General features: G+C 46.3%; 1 protein-coding gene across 1 annotated transcript in view; it reads right to left on the bottom strand.

Moving 5' to 3' along the window:
* Positions 1 to 248: 248 nt before the first annotated feature.
* tnrc18 (trinucleotide repeat containing 18) overlaps positions 249 to 19,749 on the bottom strand; it is a 43,169-nt gene continuing 23,668 nt past the window's right edge. Inside the window, exons 10-30 of the mRNA XM_070923482.1 lie at positions 19,136 to 19,550; positions 17,937 to 18,914; positions 17,641 to 17,786; positions 17,421 to 17,554; positions 17,153 to 17,266; positions 16,877 to 17,060; positions 16,468 to 16,783; positions 15,877 to 16,089; positions 12,942 to 13,118; positions 10,594 to 11,057; positions 9,994 to 10,128; positions 9,233 to 9,374; positions 9,017 to 9,134; positions 7,917 to 7,992; positions 7,643 to 7,751; positions 7,163 to 7,279; positions 6,130 to 6,282; positions 3,159 to 4,963; positions 2,795 to 3,031; positions 2,285 to 2,359; positions 249 to 1,332 (exon numbers count right to left, since the gene is read on the bottom strand). Of these exons, the coding sequence (XP_070779583.1) occupies positions 1,126 to 1,332; positions 2,285 to 2,359; positions 2,795 to 3,031; positions 3,159 to 4,963; positions 6,130 to 6,282; positions 7,163 to 7,279; positions 7,643 to 7,751; positions 7,917 to 7,992; positions 9,017 to 9,134; positions 9,233 to 9,374; positions 9,994 to 10,128; positions 10,594 to 11,057; positions 12,942 to 13,118; positions 15,877 to 16,089; positions 16,468 to 16,783; positions 16,877 to 17,060; positions 17,153 to 17,266; positions 17,421 to 17,554; positions 17,641 to 17,786; positions 17,937 to 18,914; positions 19,136 to 19,550 (6,315 nt within the window). The 3' untranslated portion in view covers positions 249 to 1,125. The remainder of the gene's footprint in view (positions 1,333 to 2,284; positions 2,360 to 2,794; positions 3,032 to 3,158; positions 4,964 to 6,129; positions 6,283 to 7,162; positions 7,280 to 7,642; positions 7,752 to 7,916; positions 7,993 to 9,016; positions 9,135 to 9,232; positions 9,375 to 9,993; positions 10,129 to 10,593; positions 11,058 to 12,941; positions 13,119 to 15,876; positions 16,090 to 16,467; positions 16,784 to 16,876; positions 17,061 to 17,152; positions 17,267 to 17,420; positions 17,555 to 17,640; positions 17,787 to 17,936; positions 18,915 to 19,135; positions 19,551 to 19,749) is intronic.

Genomic DNA, 19,749 nt, shown 5'->3' on the forward strand with positions numbered 1-19,749 from the left:
TGAGGCTGGTGTCTCTGCCTCCTTTAGGGTCTATTTCTCCCCGTATTGTTGTCCGACCTCAGTGCAAAAACGGGCAAACAACAACATACAAAGATACATCAACAGCAGCTGTTTCTTGTTTCGTAGTGTTTAAGTGTTTTCAGGGTGGATTTTTCCTTCAAGATAAGGAACTCAAAGATGAAATGGGAAGTGCTTTTAATAGTACAAAGATTCCTTCCTCTCTCTTTAAGCCTGAGTCTGAGGGAGTCAGAAGTTTTAGTAGCACACGGACGGTTTGCCTGCCCGAGTTAGGATTGTCAAAGGGAATTGAAGGGGTTAAATTAAAAGGAGGGTAGACTTTAAGTGTTTTTTTTTGTTAAGTGCTTTCTGTTGGACAGCAATGGAAGGAGTCTCTACCTCTGTCTCTTTCTGTGCGTCTCTTTCTATCTTTGCGTCTGTTGCTCCTGCTGTTCGGTAGATACATTTATATGACTGTAACATGACTGTAACATCACCACGGCAACATCATAATCACAACGTCACATCACCAGCGTGTGTGTCTGTCGGGCCTCTCTCCTGTATCATCATTCACAGTTCATTAAAGCTTCTAGACTGTTTACCTCTTTAGAAAAAAGTACTCTGACATAAATCTATTACATGAAAATAAAACACTCATATTTTCCTCTATATAACTGTGTGTGTATTACATGGAGGTGAGTATTTACACGTGTCTGTGCATGTGTGAGTGTAAGTACGTGTTTATGAAGGGTTTATTTACATGTAAAAGGAGACTGCTGAGCTCGTGTGTGTTCTGAAGCTTTCCCATGAACAACAACAAGCAGGACAGTCCGTGTAAATGGAGTCTGTGTGTGCAAAGGTTTCAGGAGACTTGTTCCTTTTAATACTGTCTATAGTGTCTCCCGTCTCTGTAGTAGTAGCTGTTCATGACAGCCTGCTCCAAGTGTATCGTGGTATCGGAGCGGTTGAGTTCATCGAGTCGCGGCCATGAAAGATCAATCATGAATGAAGATCAGTGATTAGACTTGGAAAGATCACGGGCTAGGTTTGATTCCTCAGTGAGGTCCAAAGTTTGTGATCCAGGTCATGATTTGGTTTCAGCAACTCGCAGTGAATTTCTGTGTTTGTTCAGCAGATGACCGGGACTCCGTCGGTGTTGAAGATCATGCCGGTGGTGGGTTCGTAGGTGCCGGCCAGGTAGTAGAGGTCCTCGCTGTCGGCGTAGCGGCGCGTGTGGGTCATCTGCTCATACTCCTCCACGCTTACCACCAGGCACTTGTGGCTGACCGTCTGCACGTCATTCTCGTCGCTGTGAGACGACTGGTAGAGGGCGCGCTGTGACAGAGACAGAGGTTTTTATTCTACCGTTTATATCATGGAGGAAACGCCTGCTTCTTTTCTACCAGACTAGACAATTAACTGCATCCATCTGTTGTCTGTGGAGCCCCAAAACTGACAAAACATAGTAAAACGTTATCAGACAAGTCAGAAATATAACTGAACTGACATTTAATTACATAATTAAATGGAGAATTTAAAAAACAACAACTTGTTCCCTTAATTTCCAATCAGTTGGAAATTGCCCCCAATCAGTTGATAAAGTAAATTAAAACATCAGTGGAGCAATTGAGGGGAATGTGTGACTAGCTAGCTTAACAGGTGGCTAAACACACTACACCAGCCTTTTCAGCTAGCTACCTAAGGCTGAGGCGAACCCTAGTCATAAAACTACACCAGCCAGTGTACATAATGTCATCATCTATACACTGTACTGCTGTAACATCACTGTACAAACCCTTTAACAGTAGCCAGCTGACTAATGCTAACAAAGGTAGCTAGGTAACCCTATTTGGAGGTTCACATACATCACGCCGCTTGGAAAAGTAGTAGAAAACAGATGAATGACAAAATGTCTCTCAAGACCAAAAGAAAAAGAAAACAAAGGAGTTGTGAAATGAATGGCATGCGTAAAAGATAAACAGAAGAGTTTTGATTGATTTCAGCAAGTGATTGTGGGTAAATGAAAACAATAAAATGCATTTTACCAGCTGATTGGAGGTGAAATGAAAAGTATAAAATGTTATATTTTCTTTTACACTGAATTGTAATTGTTTAACTAACAGCATTATTGATTATTGATATTTTTGACATTTACATTTAATCGGTTTTGAGGCTCCATATTATGCAATCTCCCTTTTATGGTTATGATACAATCACCAGATGTTTTGAAGCCTGAAGATCAGAGCTGAAAAACACAGATAAAATAGTTGTTGTTTTTTTCTCTCACCTCCATGAAGTCTTTCCTCTGGATAGAAGAGTGCAGCGCTGCTGGTAAAGACTGACCACACATCTGATCCCAGTTCTGGAGAGGAAAGAAGTCTTAGCACAAAGCTTCAAACTGATCATACACAAAAATGTATTCAGTCTGATGTGCGTTTCTTTTACTTAATGAATGAATCACACCTGCAATACTAAAAAAGTCAAGATCAAGCTTCTCATGATAGTTTCTTAATGATATACTAGCACTATATTTGCACTGTTCTATTAGTTATGAATTTGAACTAAATCATTCTCCTTTAATCAATTCGATTTATTGGAATGAAATATGGGTTAAAACACTTGTGAATAAGACCTGCTGCTATTCAGATGAAATAATTCAAGAAACAAAATTATCTTTTACTGAATGACAAATCTAAATTCTCAGATAGCGATTTATCAAGGCGCAAAGTTTTGTAACGTAAAAATGACAACCAATGTAGATTTAGTTTAATTTCAGAACTGGTTTAAAAACTCCTACCTTCTTGTCGGTGAGTTTCTTGCCGGGGTTTGTCTCCTCTGGATGGTAGAACCAGTTGACCCTGACCACCATGTTGCTGCCCCATGACTCCCACATGCTCTGGATGCGGCCAATGAATGGCAGGTTGGGCCGGCCGGCGGACAGGAACACAGCACAGTCACCGATGCGGATCATCTCTCGGCCACGCACAATAGCCTTATAGAAGAGCTTCTTAGCCTTGCCCTTCATGCCACGTCTCTGGGGGGGTCAGAAGAGGACAGGCTGGTCACAGATTGAAAGGAGGGACATTTGGACGGATACAGTGTGGGTGTTTCTCAAAATCTGACCATGAATTGTTCTATTTATGAGTGATTTTTCTCCTCACCTGTGTGGGTTTCCCAAACCACTTCCAGAGCTGTCTGGCTGGAAGGAAAGCAGAGATTTTGGGCCTGTTCTCCACACTGGGAAGCCTCTGCCGTTTAGCCAGCTCCTTGGTTGTGGGGAGATGGACCCCCTCCCTCCGCTTTGGTCTCCCCACCTTCCCCTCTCCTCCGCTGGGCTTTGGTTTCGGAGGACGACCCCTTTGCCCGGAGCCCTTCCCGGTGGCTGGTTTAGCAGGTTTAGCTGGAACAGGAGCAGCAGGAGTTGGAGAGCTTGAAGGGGAGGGAGATTGTGAGGGAGGAGACAGCTCTTCTTCCTCCTCTTTTACCTCCGCCTCCTCTTTCACCTCTTCTTCTTCTTCTTCTTCCTTTGTTTCTTCTTTCGGTTTGTCCTGTACTGGAGGCGGGGAGGCGGGGCCTGGTGGGGGAGTAGGGGTCCTCTCTTCATCTGAGCTGCAGGAGGAGTCATCAGTGGACGAAGAGGACGACGAAGAGGACGATGATGAAGAAGATGAGGAGGAACCAGAGCAGGATGAAGAGGAGGAAGAGCAACTTGAGGTGCATTTCTTCTTTTTGCACTTCTTCTTCCCTTTCTCCCCTTCTTCCTCCGACTCTGAGCTGCTGCTACTCTGAGATTCCTCTTTCATCTTTCTCCCCTCTCTTTTCTCCACCTCCTTTCTCCCCTCTCTTTTCTCCACCTCCTTTCTCTCCTCTTTTTTACCTTTCTCCTCTCTTGTGTCAATCTCCTGTACTCTACCACCACTTCCACGACTATCTGCCTTCTCCTTAGCCAGCATCTGCGCTTTGTAGGTGGAGTCCTTCTCTGGCAGGCCAGTCTCTCTGTCTGGAACTCTCACTTTACCCTTTAGGAGTTTCTGATTGGCTGAGGCTGTGGTAATGGGGGTGTGGTCTCGTCTGACGCCCCGGCCCTCTAGCAACATCAGAGCCTTGGTCTTCTTGGTCTTGGGGGAGGTGACACCTTCATGGTCGAGCTTCACGAGGGGCTCTGCAGACAGGGGCTTGCGCCTCACCACAGAGCCCACGTCACTCTGCCCGGAGCTGGGCTTGGGTCTGGGGATGGGGCTGGGTCTGGAGCTGGAGGAAAGCTGGTCGGACGGCATCTTCAGTTTGGATCTGAGGGCAGATGACGACGACAATGAAGACGATGAAGGTCTGGGAGTCAGTGAAGAGCCGGGTTTGCCCGTTGACAGCCTGGAGATGGAGGTGGGTATGAGACCAGAGCTGAGGCTGGGTCTGGAGCCGCTGTGATGGTCCGAGGAGAGTTTGCTTTTGGGTGTGGAAGCAGAACTGGGCCTGGGCGTGGACGAAGCACTTGGCTTGGATGCAGTGGATGATGCTACTATATTGGGTCTGGACATTGGCCTGTTGGTGGTGGGACTGACGCTGCTGGTATTCTCTCTCTCTCTGCGCTGGTTGTTGTATGAGCTGAGGTTGGGCTCGCTGTACAGATCCACAGTCAGGACCTTCCCATAGGTGGAGGGGTAGAGGGAGGGAGGGAGAGCGCGGGCTGGTTTAGGAGCAGGAGGCTGGGCTGAGCTGGACTTCCTGGGCACTGGGTTGGGAAGAGTTGGGCTACTTGCGGGGGATGTGGTGGAGCTTTTGCGGCTCGGTTTTGCCTGGGTTCCCATTGTTGGCCGTGATGCAGGCCGGGGCTTCTCCTGAGCCACCTTCTGGACAGAAGAGGTCCTGTCCTGGGAAGGCTTGGCCGGAGCCTGGGGTCTTTCTGAGAGCTGGGTGGAGGAAGATGGAGGATCAGCTTTCTCCTGGCCATCTGGGTTTATAGAGGTCTCTGAAAAAAAAGAAGATGGAAAAACAACCAAAAAGTTTAGCCGATTTTTGGCCAAACTACACTGTAAATGGGTTTACACTGGATATGCTGACACTTTCATTGTGTGGCCGCATGATTCTTGTGGTCTGCAGCTTCACATGCTGAGAACGGTACACAAATCAGCAAGGAAACAATGCTGAAATGAAAACATTGCATTTCAGCAGAACTGCTTACCAAGTAGAAACAAGGCCAGTGTCAGCAAATCAGACATGCAACATGCCATATATTAGAGCTAGAGTAATAGACTCGGAGCTTTACAGAACAACAACGAAGCCATCTGAGCAAATTCATTAAACCGAGATGACAGCAGTGGTCAAATAAGAGATGTTTGATTAAAGATCTGTCTGAGCCTTGAGCTATTTTTGTTGGTTCGGTTGTTTTAAAAAGACTCATCAAAACACGAAAAAAGCATTTTTGATTTCTGCTCTTTAATGGCCTCTATGATAAATATGTTAAAATAATGACAGCAACAAACTGCATGTTATTCATTTCTATTAGTTTTAATCCTATCCTAATCTCCCGCATTTCCTGTCTCTCTCTAAACTGTCACAAATAAAGGCAAAAATATCTTTAGAAAAAATCCTAATAATCAACATAATTGAAACCGATTTCCAACAGTTTTAAATGGAAAGGTAAGGCACGTCAACACACTGCACGTCCATGATGAGGACTGAGTCAAATAAAAGTCAAATCCATCTCTTTTTTATGACGTTATGCTGACACATTTGGCTCCAGTGCGCAGTCCTGTACTGGTCCCATGGCATTACTCAAAGAAGGCAAAAGGCAGCACATCTCAAATAAAGGCAAACGTGATGGCAGTGCTTAATGTACATTGCACTAGGTTTACTTTAAGCACCCACTCCATTATTCTTACCTCCCATGGGAAACATCACCTTTACTTTCTTTCTTCCTACAGATTTTACTCTTGTGGTCAATCATTTCTGTGAAACTCATCGTTTCCACCAACCATTTCACTGATACATTAGAGTCAAATAGAATTGGATCTTTTCTATTAGTAGGATAAGCAGCAGATGATACTAGCGTCAAGCTTCCAGCCACAGTGAGCCGACTTTTACTATTCAATCAATCCCTCTATCACTCCTGAGGAAGCAGTTTGATTAGCTCACCTGGTTTGGGTTTGGGTTTGCGACCAGGTTTTCCTTTGATCTTTGGAGCGGCCTCCTCTGGCTTTGTCGCCGCCTCTTTGCCCTCTTTGCTGCACTTGCGGACTCGCCTCCTGGAGCAGCTGGCCACGAGCAGAGCAGGGGACGGCTCAGCGCCTGGACAGAAGCAGAGGGCCAGCAGGACTTTATGATTTATCAGAAGAATTTCACATATCTGCTGCTCATGCTTTCATCATGACTGTTACCTGCAATGTTTCAACATTGTCTGCTATTTTGGACACCGTTATGTGTTTTTGAGTGTGTGCACTCTCATAAAGCATCAACATGTTGGAAGAACCTTGTTTGCAAAAAGAAAAATATTTATACCAGCTTCTGATGCGCAGAAATCAACAAAAGCGCCCACAAAGAAAAAGACTGTAATGTAACAAGGTGCTTGGAGCTCCGTGCTCAATAAATATTTTGGTATATTTGTGTATTTTTGTAAGAAATGTGCTTCATTTCTCTCCTTTTGGAATCTGTTTCCCTCACTGTATTTGATGTGGGCATTCACGAAGCCTGAACCAGGCTTTAGACTTAGAAAACACATCCACTTACAAACAAATATATATATATATATATATATATATATGCACACTGGTGTAGAGTAGTGATGTACCGGAATAGCCGTGAGTGAGCAGCACTCCACTGGGAAAACACTTATAATAAAACCATCAACACACACGCATAGCATTCATGCAAATGCAGACAGGCGTCATCCTAGGCCTACACATGCGCGCGCACACACACACACACACACACACACACACACACACACACAGTAAATATATCAAAGTTCAAACCAAGCAGTGAGGGTAAGATGAAATTTGAATCTATGACTGCATGTGAAAGTGCTGCTTCAACAGAGAACAGAGTGGCAACAAGAAAAGTCTAATGAGGCCATGATTGACTGAGATGATGCTGCCCACCAACTGTGTGTGTGTGTGTGTGTGTGTGTGTGTGTGTGTGTGTGTGTGTGTGTGTGCATGCGTGCTCTCACAGTGGATCTTGTAGTCTGGCGGCAGCAGTCTGATGTGGGAGAGTGGGATGCGGCCTGTGTCACCATCGTCAAACTCCACTGTGATGAGATCGTCATTCTCATCGATATCTGAACTTCCTGTTTGGGGGAAAAAACAGTCACAAGTAAGCAGAGAACATTTGATTTTGACACATTTTAGAGATTAAAAACACCTTGTTGTTGTAACGCATGTGATTTGTATAACTGTGTCACTTCCAGTCACTCAAGCAACATTGTTCTTATTGCAGCAAAGCTCACTGAGCTGAACGTGTTCAATGAGAGCAGAACCCAGACCAGTTATGTTCCCATTACCATCTGCCTCTTCAGAGTAATAAACCTCATACACTGAAGCTCTGTTAAGATGTGTTACGTTTGTTTGTGCTGCCAGCTACAATTAAATTGTCCATGTAAGTGGATTGTGAATCATATCATGTAAGCGGTGGGTGTGTTCGCGTGCTGTACCGTTGACAACAGTGCCGGGGTAAAGGCAGCGGTACTGCTGGCTCCAGTAGGCAGCGATGCGGGTGCCCTCTGGGAGGTAGCGCACGGATGGAGGTTTCACATCGATGATCTGCACACACAGAAGAACCTTTATATTTCAGACTTTGCACATAACGCTGTCACTTTTCTAAATCCTCAAAGTGTCTCACACCTCATGCATCACTAGAAATAGAGAGAGAGGAGCATTCAGTCTTGTGTAAATGTAGAGGATCCATATGTGATCCGGTTTACTCACAGCCTCCTGCAGCAGTTGTTCCAAGCAGTAGATGTGCGGTCGGTTCCCTCTCTCCCCCTCCACCACCACGCTGTATCTGCAGGGAGGAAATGTGGGAAAAGGGCGGGGGTCAGCAGTTTGGGGTCAGTGAGACAGCACTCCATCTTTATCTGGATTCTGACTGCTCTGGTGTGTAGCAGGCCAGGGAATGTGTTATCTATTACTAACTCCCACTGTGGTGCTTTGGCTCAGGCTCAGGCTCAGACGTTGTCCAGAGTGGAGCACGACTAATACCTGCATCCCCCTGGAATATTAATCCCGTCTGAACAGGGCTTTAGTCTGTTTGTTTCCTTTTAATTAAGCTACTCTGGATTTGAGCCACAGCTAAATGACCAAAATTAGATCTAAATGTAATGCTTTGTGTCTGTGTGCATGCAAGTTTGTGCATGTTTAAAGGAAAATGTCCTTATTTGCTTTCATGCCAAGAGTTAGATGAGAAGACTGACACCACTCTCATGTCTGTAAGCCAAATATGAAGCTACAGCCAGCAGCCAGTTCGCTTATCTTAGCAAAAAGATTGGAAAAAGCTAGCCTGGGTCTGTCCAAAGGTAACTGCCTACTGGCACCTGTAAATCTTGCTAATTAACACGATATATCTTGTTTGTTTAATCACTACAAAAAAACGTTTAAAACAACAATTGCGTTAGGCTAGCTGTTCCCCCCTGCTTCAAGTGTTTATGCTAAGCTAAGCGGCCGCTGGCTGTAGCTTTATATTTAGTGCACAGATATGAAAGAGGCATCAATCTTCTCATTTAACTCTCAGCAAGAAACGTTCCCAAACTGTCAAACTACTTCTTTAAGAAAACAGAAAGTGTCCCTGCATGTAGGAAAGGTTTATGTATCTGGGGGTTCTTCCAGCCATGTGCAGCTGAATCAGGTACTTCTCAAATCAAGGACAGCAAACTTTAGAGGGGAAGAAAATGGGAGCACACTGATTGATGTGCAGCTTTTAATAGTGCAAACAGATGTGTGCATTTCCACTATTAAAAGGCTGACATCAATCACTGTGCTCCTGTCTTTTTTACCCTCTGAGGTTTACATGTCTGCTCGTGTGTACTCACATGTCAGGGGAGTGTACAGTGTTCACGTGTCCCGCGTACAGCAGCTGGTCGTCCATCGGGATCAAAACTCTGAGGCCGTCCACCAGAGAGTCCTTATCCAGCACACACTGCACTGGAGCTGAACACAATAACACATGCAGTAAATAAGCATGTCAGCGTCTACAGTGTAAGCATGTCTGGAAGCAGCGGCAGTAGCTGGTGTCTTTGTGTACTGACCAGGTGTGGAGGACCTCTCTGATACGCTGTTGCTGCGCGGTGGGAGGAGTTCGTCCTCGCTGAAGCTGCTGTCCTGGTTGGGCTCAAAGTCTTCATCTGCCGCCATGCTCTCCATGAGCCGGCTCACCGCTCCCCTGGAAGGCTGCAAAAACACACACAAGGGCTCTAATTTCACGGCACTAATCATCCATTTAAAATACCAACTGCCTCAAACGTATTAGTTTATATTCCAAAACCCCCCGATGACATTTAATATTGAAAAGTTATGATGCTGGTGATGAAATGAAACCTGCTGCTTCAGGTTCATTTGTGGTAGCCCACAAAAACTTTTCAAAGTGAAACGGCGACATATTACAGTGCTTATGCTGTTGAACACACAATTTTTTTCTGCTGCTCTGCCACCACAAAGAGCTCTGCACACACTTCAGCTGCCTTTCGTGTTTCCAAAACAAACTCCAGTTTTGGCTGGTGGCAGATGGAGAGCAATGCAACACTTTGGCAGAAATCACACAAAACAAGAGGTTTACTTTTTTTCTCTCTCACTAACAGAACAAAACTGTTAATTACAACAGAAGTTAACAGTTAAATTCTTATTGTTATTGTTTGTTCATGTGTTTGTGCAACACAGCAAGCTAGAAAGCATGCTGTGTGCGTGTGTGTACATTTAGGTCTAATAACTAAAATGTTCTGGTTTTGTCCTTGCCAGGATAATCAAGTTCACATCCATTATGGCTTTGCAGCTGATCCATCATCCCACTGACCTCTCTGGCCTTGGTCTTGGCTTTTGGTTGGCTCTTGCGTGCCGGGCTGAGGCTCAGAGGCATGGGGCCGTCTGTGATTGGACTGCACAGAGTGGATGGGCTCACAGGCAGTGGAGAGTCCTTCAGCTTCTTCTTCTGGTTTTCAAAAGTCACAACACACCGAATTAAAACATGCTTATGGATGACAGTATTGAGGATCTACTGGACAGATTTATATCGTTACACACACACACACACACACACACACACACACACACACACACACACACACACTGAGGGTGGGATGCTGCCAGGCTTCCTGCAGTTGTCCTTTCTTGTCAGCAACACGACACAGACAGCAGGGGAGTGCTGCAGTGACTGAAGTACTGGGAAACCCTGCTGGCACTCTGACACACACACTTAAACACACACTCTTGCACAGAGGTGTCGAGGGAGACAAAAGGATGTGAGGGAACCAGAGTTTGAGGGAGTGAAGAAGAGTGAAACAGTAACAGAGAAGAAAAGGGAGATGAGTAAAGAAGGGAGGGGAGAAAAAAAGACAAGTCTCTTTGTTTTTCAGTCTCAGCTGGTGAACAACAACCCGATGAATTATTAACGTACTTTCACCACATCTTTCCCCTCCCTGATGGGTGGAGTGGGCTTGGGCCTGGAGGCGGGCTTCGGGGTGAGAGGTGGGGCCGAGCTGGAGGAGGAGCTCTGACTGATGGAAGTGGAGGCTGACACAGACGTCTGACAGGCTGAGGTGGTGGCATCGTGGAGGAAAATCCTCTCGCTGCGTCTTCGGTTCCAGCCCTCGTCCTCGCTGAAGCCTCCGACCCCGGAGCCAGAGGGGAGGTCGAAGCTAAACTGCCGGGGCGAGCGGGGCGAGGGGCGTGTCTTGGGCAGGGGCTTGCGTTCGACTGGCTGCGCTTTGTCTCGCTTGGTGGGGCTGGTCTGGTCGATGCGGCGGGTTGCTGGGGGCAACAGGGGGAGCTCTGGGGCGGAGCGCTTGCCGTGCAGCAGGGAGGGGAACTTCCTCAGCCGCAGGTCCGAGCCAGAGTCCGACCACTCACACTCTGACGACCCTGATGGGGGAGAGGAGAGGGTCACCTGACGTAAAAACTCTTTGTGTCCCTCTCTCACACACACACACACACACACACACACACACACAGTACAGAAACAGGCTCCTCCCATAAACATGCAGCCAGTAATAAACTCAGGTATTAGGTTCTCTGAAATCAATAACGCCACGAATAGGACTATTGATCAATCTGAAACTAATACATAATTCAAGACTGAATCATTACATGCACCCTGATGTGACAATTAGAAATTATTGGATATTTAACCATGAATCAATAACACAATCCTGAATAAACGCTCAGGCGTTGAACCTGCTCAACCACAAAAAATTACAATTAAAGGCTGGAATGCTGTCAGGGGAACCTGTGAAATTAGTAAAAGCTGGCGAGTTTGTGCAGAGAACAGGTTTGTCTACATTTTGTATAAAAATATAATAAGGAGACAGATTACTGTGTTTTTCTCTACTTTTCGTTTTGTTGCTACTTTCCACAATAAGGTCATTCTGTTTATGAATATACAGAATTGTCATCTTTGTGAATTCGTGAAGATGGCCGTTGTTATGCGAACGTGTGCTGCATGCTTTGTCTGCATCACTAGTTAACTTCATTCCCAGGCCTACAATTTTTGTCTTAATTTTGGAATTTGGAGCTGTCGTCTGGCAGTTTCTTGAAGCGGACATGTCACAACAGGCCAGCACAAGGTCTCTCTTCAAACAAGTTTGAATGTTACACAGCAGATCAAATCTGAAATGCCCATTTTGACAAAAAAAACCCCTGATAAAATCCAAGTCAGCCAATAAAATTCAAGGATCGCTGACTACACTTGGGGAACAAGTGTCTGAACTGGAACAGAGAGCTCAAATGAGGACAATGTTCATGATGGAGGTGGAGACTCTCTGGAGGATGCTGAAAAGATGAGCCAATCTTTGAATCTTCATTTCATTCATGTTCCTGAAAAAGCTGAGGGCCGTGACGTGGTTGGCTTGGTGAAACAACTTATTCTGCTTCTTCTTGGTAAGGAGAACTTTTGACTCCCCCAGTCATTCAGTCACCAGCTAGTGCTGGTCTGAGGTCACTCCTGGTAAAACCTTTCAGGACAAGGTGAGGATGCAAGGAATAAGCAGCGGCTCTTGTGTAATGGAGCTCAAGTTCACATCTATCCAGACTTCAGCGCCAGGCTATTCAAGAAACGCAGGGAATTTGACTCTGTCAAGGAGAGACTCAGACACCTCAGCATGAAATATTCAGTGCCGTACCCATCTACGCTGCAAGTGATTGTCAATGGCGACCAAAGGCTGTTCCGTCACCCAGAAGAAGCTGCATCTTTTCTCCCTGATCAAATTTGTACATGGATGTGTATTTATGATCATCATTTTCAAGCCAGCTCTTTTTTTTCTTTTCCTTGTTTTGGGACTGTACGACAAGGTTATATTTTACTTTTCTCTATTTTTATTAATGATCTTCCAAAAACACGTTTTACTTGTTCTGTTCAGTTATATGCAGATGACACACCCAGATGGCAGCATGTACCTATCCGACCTCCACAGCTCGGCTGGTCTTAACCTATCCAAGTTCTCCCACAGTACACTGCTCCTCCAGACGCTGCACTGGCTATGGGTGGCTCCTCGAATCCGATTCAAGACACTGGTATTTGCCTACCGTGGAGCGAATGGGTCAGGCCCATACTAAATCCAGGTCATGGTCAAACCATACACCCCAGCCCGTCCACTACGCTCGGGTTTGCTACTCCCTCTCTACAAGGGGGGTACAGCTACAGCTCAAGGGGTTTATCCTCAAATCAAAATTATAAATAAATAAAAACATTTTCACAGACATGATGCTTAGTAACAAGACGACTTATTTGCATCTGTTGTGTTGTGTTACCCAAAGTGCTTTGCCTGCTGCGGTGTTTGCCGTCATGGAGAAGGCTCAATGGGGTGGAGCTGACAGGGAGCGCACTTGCCGCAAACCTGGCCAGCAGACCCAGCCCACTCTCCTCACAGCCACCATCATCGTTCGAATCGGACTCATCCTCGTTGTCGTCATCGTCCTCTGAGGTTTCTGTTTAAGAGAAAAGATTTTTCAGCTCAGAGATGAATGTGGCTGCAGCACGGGTCTGGGCCAAAGGTCAAATCACTTGGTATTGTTTCTACTGACTGCGGACACCACAGAGACAATTAATTAAGAAAAGAAAAACGATCAAGATACAACTCTTCAAAGACAAGAAACTAAATACAAAGAATGAATTAAGCCCTGTGTCAAAGGACACAGCCACCTGAACCTTACAATAACATACTAACTACACAAATTCCCAGATACACACACAAACACACACAGTCCCACATCTTAACATTAAGGCTGATCAGAGACAACAGTGGAGAGAGAGGAGATGGACAGACTGTCCCCTGCCTTCACACTGTAATGCTGTGTGAGCAAGATACAGGAGGAAAAATTGGGATTTACCACATACATGCATGTGAGCCACATTGACACACACACACACACACACATACATACATACATATGCTGAGACCATGTGAGCTGAAACTCTGACTCAGATGACATTTATTATTTAAAAAACCCCTTCAGAGAATGTGACAGAGAGAGAAGTGAAAAACTGCTCTTCCTCTAAGTCTGACAGGCCGACACACACACACACACACACACACACACACACACACACACACACGGTGTAGCATACTGCTGGTTAGCTGTGTGTTGCTGGTGGTTAGCAGTTAGGTCCATGGCAACAGATGAGCAGGAGGAGCATCTCCTCAGGGGTTAGAGTGTTAACATTGAGGGTGGATGCACAGTACAGGCTCTCTTCAACCACCAGACAAAATATCTTCTTTTTTTTTTTTTGTCTTACTGACATTAAAGCGTAAAATGTCAGTCGTAACATTAGCTGTAATGTTTGTTTATGGAGACTTTTATTAAAAAGTAACGTAACACCAGACTGAATCAGTGTTTTGCCCTCTCTGGTTGAAGTCTGTTAGACCTGTAACCACACCGAGCGGTGATGTCATGGTGTACAGGAGTGCACCTGTACATCATTGCAGCAAGGTGAGAAGGTTAACCAAGAGAGGTCAGCAAAAGCAAGATTTTTAGGGGGTGTTAAATTACTCTTAAACCAAAACAATAAAGCTTGATTTGATTTTGAGGCTTATCTGAATTAAACAGTTTATTGTGGCTCCAGACAAGAATAAAATAATTTTATCTATTCAAAAAACTAAATTCAAGTTGTTATTTTAGGAGCCAAATCTGGTGCATATGTTGTACTGTGAATTCACTATGTGTTAACTGTAGCAAGCAGACAATACAACAAGCAGGCACTGAGAGGACAGCCCTGTGACGCCCCTTGGTATAACGTTGGTACAAGGTTTGAGAAACCATGGTTACATCCTCTGTCCCAGCACAGCATCAAAAGTCTTCCTTCAAGCTTTAAGCATCAGGAGATGTGAAGTTGGGTAAGTGGGGGTAACCATGGCTCTCATTAATGAACTTAAATTTGTGAGAACAATAAAAATACAAAAACAAAAAAGAGGTCAGAGTTAATGTTCTGTGTACGTAGTTCAATTTCAGCATAGCCCATGTTAGCGGTCAATGAAGAATAGAGGGAGGGGCACTTCCTACTTACAGAGCAGGTGACAGGGGTGTGGCCTCAGGCAGGGCGGGCAGCGCAGCGGCGAAAGCGCAGCCTAGCCGTAGCATAGCCTGGCCTTAGCACAGTCAAGCTTAAGCAAAGCCTTAGCCACAGCTTAGACTAGCCGTAGCGAGGTAGCGTAGGCTCAAGGCTGCGCTTGTCCTTGCCAAGCTTCTGTAATGTCGCAGCAGCAGCAGCACAAGCACATGGAACAAAGCTGAGAGACACTCAAAGCATCATGGGTAGGACGGGGGGATAGGGGTTCAAAGGTGAGGAGGGAAAGGTGAGAAGACAGAGCAAGGTGTCCGAGAGAGCAACGTAAAGGGAAAAGGGTTATTTGAAGGTTTAGTAGACACAGAGGAGGAGCTCTATTGTCCAAATATCCCCAACATCTGATATGATTGGTGCCATCAAGAAGTTTAGAATGAGTAGTAATTCATTTATTTCACCCACATCACCAAAAAACTAGACCACATCATCAATACAAAACATTTAGTCTGATGTAAATTTCACTAACCATTCTCAAAAAATGGTCTTATTTCTCTTTATTTTATGACTGACCAGGAAAAAAACATGTTATCTGTCCTATCAGACTCAGCTCTGTGTGCTCCAACTAATCCTCTACATATAATGTTTCTGTTTCCAGATATAAACCTTAAGCTGAACAGTGTTTTCCAACCTCTGCAAGGAGAAGTGAAGGGATATTTGACGAACAGAGCAGTCTAAAGGATGTGTGAGGTGCAGTGGCAGCTGGACAGACTGACGGAGACAGACAGACAGATGAAGCAGACACAAGGACCACAGCGCTTCGCTTTCTGTGCCAATCAAATCAACACCTTTAATAAAGCTTATAGGTACCAAACTGCAATACAACTTTATGAAAAAATCTCACAATTCACACAATTTTTCAATGTACAAATGCTACAAAAACACGGTTTGCAATCCAGGCAATAAAAAAAACACCATAGAAATAGGTAAACTCTTTTTTTTAAAAAAAGGCAACTTTGCAGAGAAGCCAGCAGCAAGAGAGGTAGGGATGGTCGAGCTAAAGCACAGTCTGAAAACTGCTGCCTTAGCGAAACGCAAACAAAGACACAAGCTGTGACGTGGCTCAAAGACACATTTCTCTCTGACTCAACAGCAAGGGGCGGGGAGCTGTAAGATTTGGTCAGTAACCTTGGTCGAAGGAGTCGTCAGAGGAGCTGAGGCCCGCCTCCTCCAGCAGCAGGGATAAGTGCTTGTGTTTCTTCTTCTGAGCCTTCTGACTGGACAGTAGGGATGTCGGCGACGTTGCAGACCGCCTCTTCCTGGTCAGGTTGCCGTGGGAACGCGTCCCTGAGAGAGGGGGCCAGCCCCCTCGAGCAGAGTTGTGCTCCTCTGAATCTGAGTCTGGTGCAGAGAAAGTATAGTTAATGATTCGCTAAGCAAAGAGTCAGAGAGGAAGAGAGGATTTCTGCTTGACCTCAACATGACAACATCTGCGAGGATTCCTCAAACTACACCTGAATTTATATTACATTTTTTAAAAATTGACCAAGGATAAGTATCCATATTTACCACCACCCCCGCTACTACCACTACCACTACTACTAGTACAATGCCACCAAGTCCATGCAGCCTGCTGGTCTTTTAGTCCACAACTCAGGTTAGATGTGAAATGATTCTCCATACAACAAGATAACAGTGTTAAGTGTGAGGTAGATAGGATAAGTCTGATGTTATTCTATATTCATTAGTCTCAGTTATGTCTCGCCTCCAGGTACTCACTGTTGGAGCAGCTGCTGAGCTCTGATCTCATGAGAGAGAACAAAGCAGTCTTCTTCTGACCTTTCACCTTCCGGACGGTCTCCGAAGCCAAAGCCTTGGCAGCCATCTTGTGTTTCCCTCCTTTGGCAGAGGAGTGGATGCTGTGCTCCTTCATCCGCCTTTCCGCAGACTTGCCCTTCAACTTGTCTGATTTTGAGTTGGAGGTAAGTTTGCGAGACGCACCGAGTGAGCTGAGCTGCGAGAGCGAGAGCGCTCTGTCGAGGTCCGACGCCAGCTGCTCCTGCTCACACACAAGGCCACGCTTCGCCTTCAACACCTAACAACACCACAAAAAACACTTTATTAATGAATCCTAACGATGGCACGACACTGCAGCCAAAATCAAATCATGCACTTTCAAGTGGCCTACCTCCAGAGCATGACTGGTGGATGGCTCCTGGTCATTCCAGCTCTTCTTCTTCTTTTTCTTCTTTTTCACCTTCACTCCTCCACTTCCTGCCTCCGTCTCCTCTTCCTCTCTGGACACCCGGAACCTCTTCCTCTGTCCCTCCCCAGCTTCAGAGTCCTCTGAGTATTGCACCGTCCTACCCACCCTGAGACATAGGAAAATTTGCACTGTATGTATCAAACATCCATAAAGCCAAAAACTAAAACATGGAGAAAAACTGGTTAAAGCCTCACTCACTTTCCAGGCCTGCTGTCCAGTTTGGGAGGTGTAGTCAAGTGTTTCCTCTTCCTGGGGCGTCCTCTGCCCCGTCTGGTCAGACTCCGCCTCTCGTCCTCCTGCTGCTGACGCTCACTGACATATGAATAAAAGAGTTATAGGTGTGTGTTTGTCTGGGATGGAGGCGTGGGAACATTTTTTTGCAGGTGTGTATCGGTGTGTAATAATAGCAGCAGCGTGATTAACTCATCTTACAGTAAGTATGGGAGCTGTGTGAAACGACACTCACCGCTTGTCTCTGCGTCTCTGCAGCCTGCTCAGATCTCTCTGCTTCTCCTTATACGTCTTCTGCAGCTCAGCTAGGCGAACACGGTATTCCACTTCCACTGCGTCCAACACGTCCACAGACATTTTACTGTACAGCTGCAGAAAATAGAGGCAAAGTGTCTCGATTCACAAACTGGCACATTTTCATCTCTGGCTGACCATGACATTGTTCTTCATCTTACCGGCTCCTCCTTCCTCTGCCTCCAGCTGTACTTCTTGTTGGGGTCCAGCGTTCTGGGCAGATCAATGTGAGACTGTTTCTCGATGGCCTCCAACAAAATCTGCCTGCTTGCTTCGAGAAGACAGTCCAGACCCTCTAAAGTCAGATCTGAATGGGATGCAGAGAATATTGATACATTTGAGGAATATTAATATTTTATTCTTATCTTTTCATAATTTCAACTTATTTCCTCTACTCCTCCCGTCTCACCTTATTCTCCTTCCTTTTCCCACCTGTCACCCCCTTATATCGACTCACCTTGTTCCAGGCTGATGTGCTCCATCTCTCGCTGGGCCATTTGGCTAAGCAGGGCCATCCCCTCCAGCGCCACCATCTCCAGTGCACCAGTGCTGCTGCAGTCTGCACCCACAAGAGGGTTTTCTATCTGCGGTATGAGTGTCGGGGTGGGTGGGGTGCAGGCGCGGGCCTGGGCTATCTCACTGGCCGTCAGCAGAGCGAGCATACCTGCCATGGGATCCTCAGGACCGCTGACCAGTGGGAGCAGCGATTCGGAGGTGGGAGGAGGATAAACGGGAGTTTCAGTGACACTTTCTTTCTGACTGGGAGTGTGCAAGTTGATTGGAGTGTCTGGCTGTTCTTGTTCACACACAGCGCTGGTGGATGCACACATCTGAGCCAACTCCTGGCTGTCTGAATCTGCAGTGATGCACGATGAATATCGTTCTGGATCCTTGAAGACTTCTGGTTTAGGTTCAGCTTCTGTGAGTGGAGGAGGAGGGAGATATGCTGCCTGACAGGAGTAAGATGACACCTCCATTTTGATTTGCCCTTTCTCTTCCTCCCTGACTTCTTCTGGTCTTTCAGCTTGTTGCACTGGAGGGCTGGGGACACGCAGAGGTAGTGGTTGAGGATGGGACTTCTGGGGTTCTCTGTCTCCCTCTCTGTCCTGGCTGGCCACCACACGGCTACAGCTCGGGCGGCGGAGAGGACCCAGAGGGTCTGGCGTCATGTTAAGCTGAGGCTGCTCCACGCCGGGTTCCTGCTTGAGAAAAGATCTCGTCTTTGATGGCTCTAGTTTCTGTGGCTTGATGTCTGCGTCCAGCATCCTTGAATGAAGGTGGGCTGAGGGCAAAGGGGCAGCAGAGGCAGGAGAGCGGGAGCGGTGGGGTGGGACAACTTCTGTGTTTGCCCCTGTGGGTGCTGGGATGTGATAAGGAGGGAAAGTTGAGCCAAATGGGGCAGTGATGGACTGGTATGGGTAACGCGGAGGGTGATCTGTCATAAAAATAAAGCAAAAACACAGAAATTAGAGTCACAAATAGAATCATACAATATCATGCTTGTTGTCTCATTTACTCCTCGTGTCCTGTGAAGCTTATAAAGTATCACAGACACATTAGATGAGCCTCAACATGAACATCCTGCAAGCTAATAAGACTAACAGGTCAATAATTTAGCTACAAACTCACTACACCTGTAAAGAATACACGTCTCACCAGAGTAGATGCCTTGAAAGGATGCAGAGGCCGGCTTCTGTCCCCCTCTCTGCTCCCTCCGTCCCACCTCCCCCTCCTCGGCCGCCTCCTGTTTAGGCCGCCGTGGGGAGGACGGGGGCGGAGAGGCTGAACGGGGGGACGGTGGGTGAGGCAGGGGCGTCGGAGGGTGAGACAACTGCCTCTGCCCACCTTCCTCTGACTTGAGGGTGGTCACTGGTGATGGGAGCGGAGGCAGCGACGTGAGGGAGGAGGTAGACGGGGTTGGCGAGCGAGAGGGAGGGGGTGCTTTGCGGGGGTGCAGGACAGGTGAGGGAGATGGGGAAGATATGGAGGAGGGCCGAGGTTTGGGGTCGGTGTGCCGCTTGTCTGCTTTTTCCTCCATCTCTGGCCGGTGCTCGCTGGCCTTTAGACGCTCCTGAAACACAGGAGAGGAGGTGGCTTTGTATGTATGATGTGACATACTTTGATACAACGTATAAACATTAGTGTGTGGTTGCATTGTTTAGACTTCCTTGACTGCATTCTACTGTGGCTGCAGGAAGGGGTTGTCATACATAAACATAAATGAGTTTAAAAGACAGGGCAGGGAAGTCAGAGAGTATTGAGATATGGAC

This window comes from Enoplosus armatus, chromosome 17 (assembly GCF_043641665.1).
Source record: "Enoplosus armatus isolate fEnoArm2 chromosome 17, fEnoArm2.hap1, whole genome shotgun sequence".
NCBI lineage: Eukaryota > Metazoa > Chordata > Actinopteri > Centrarchiformes > Enoplosidae > Enoplosus > Enoplosus armatus.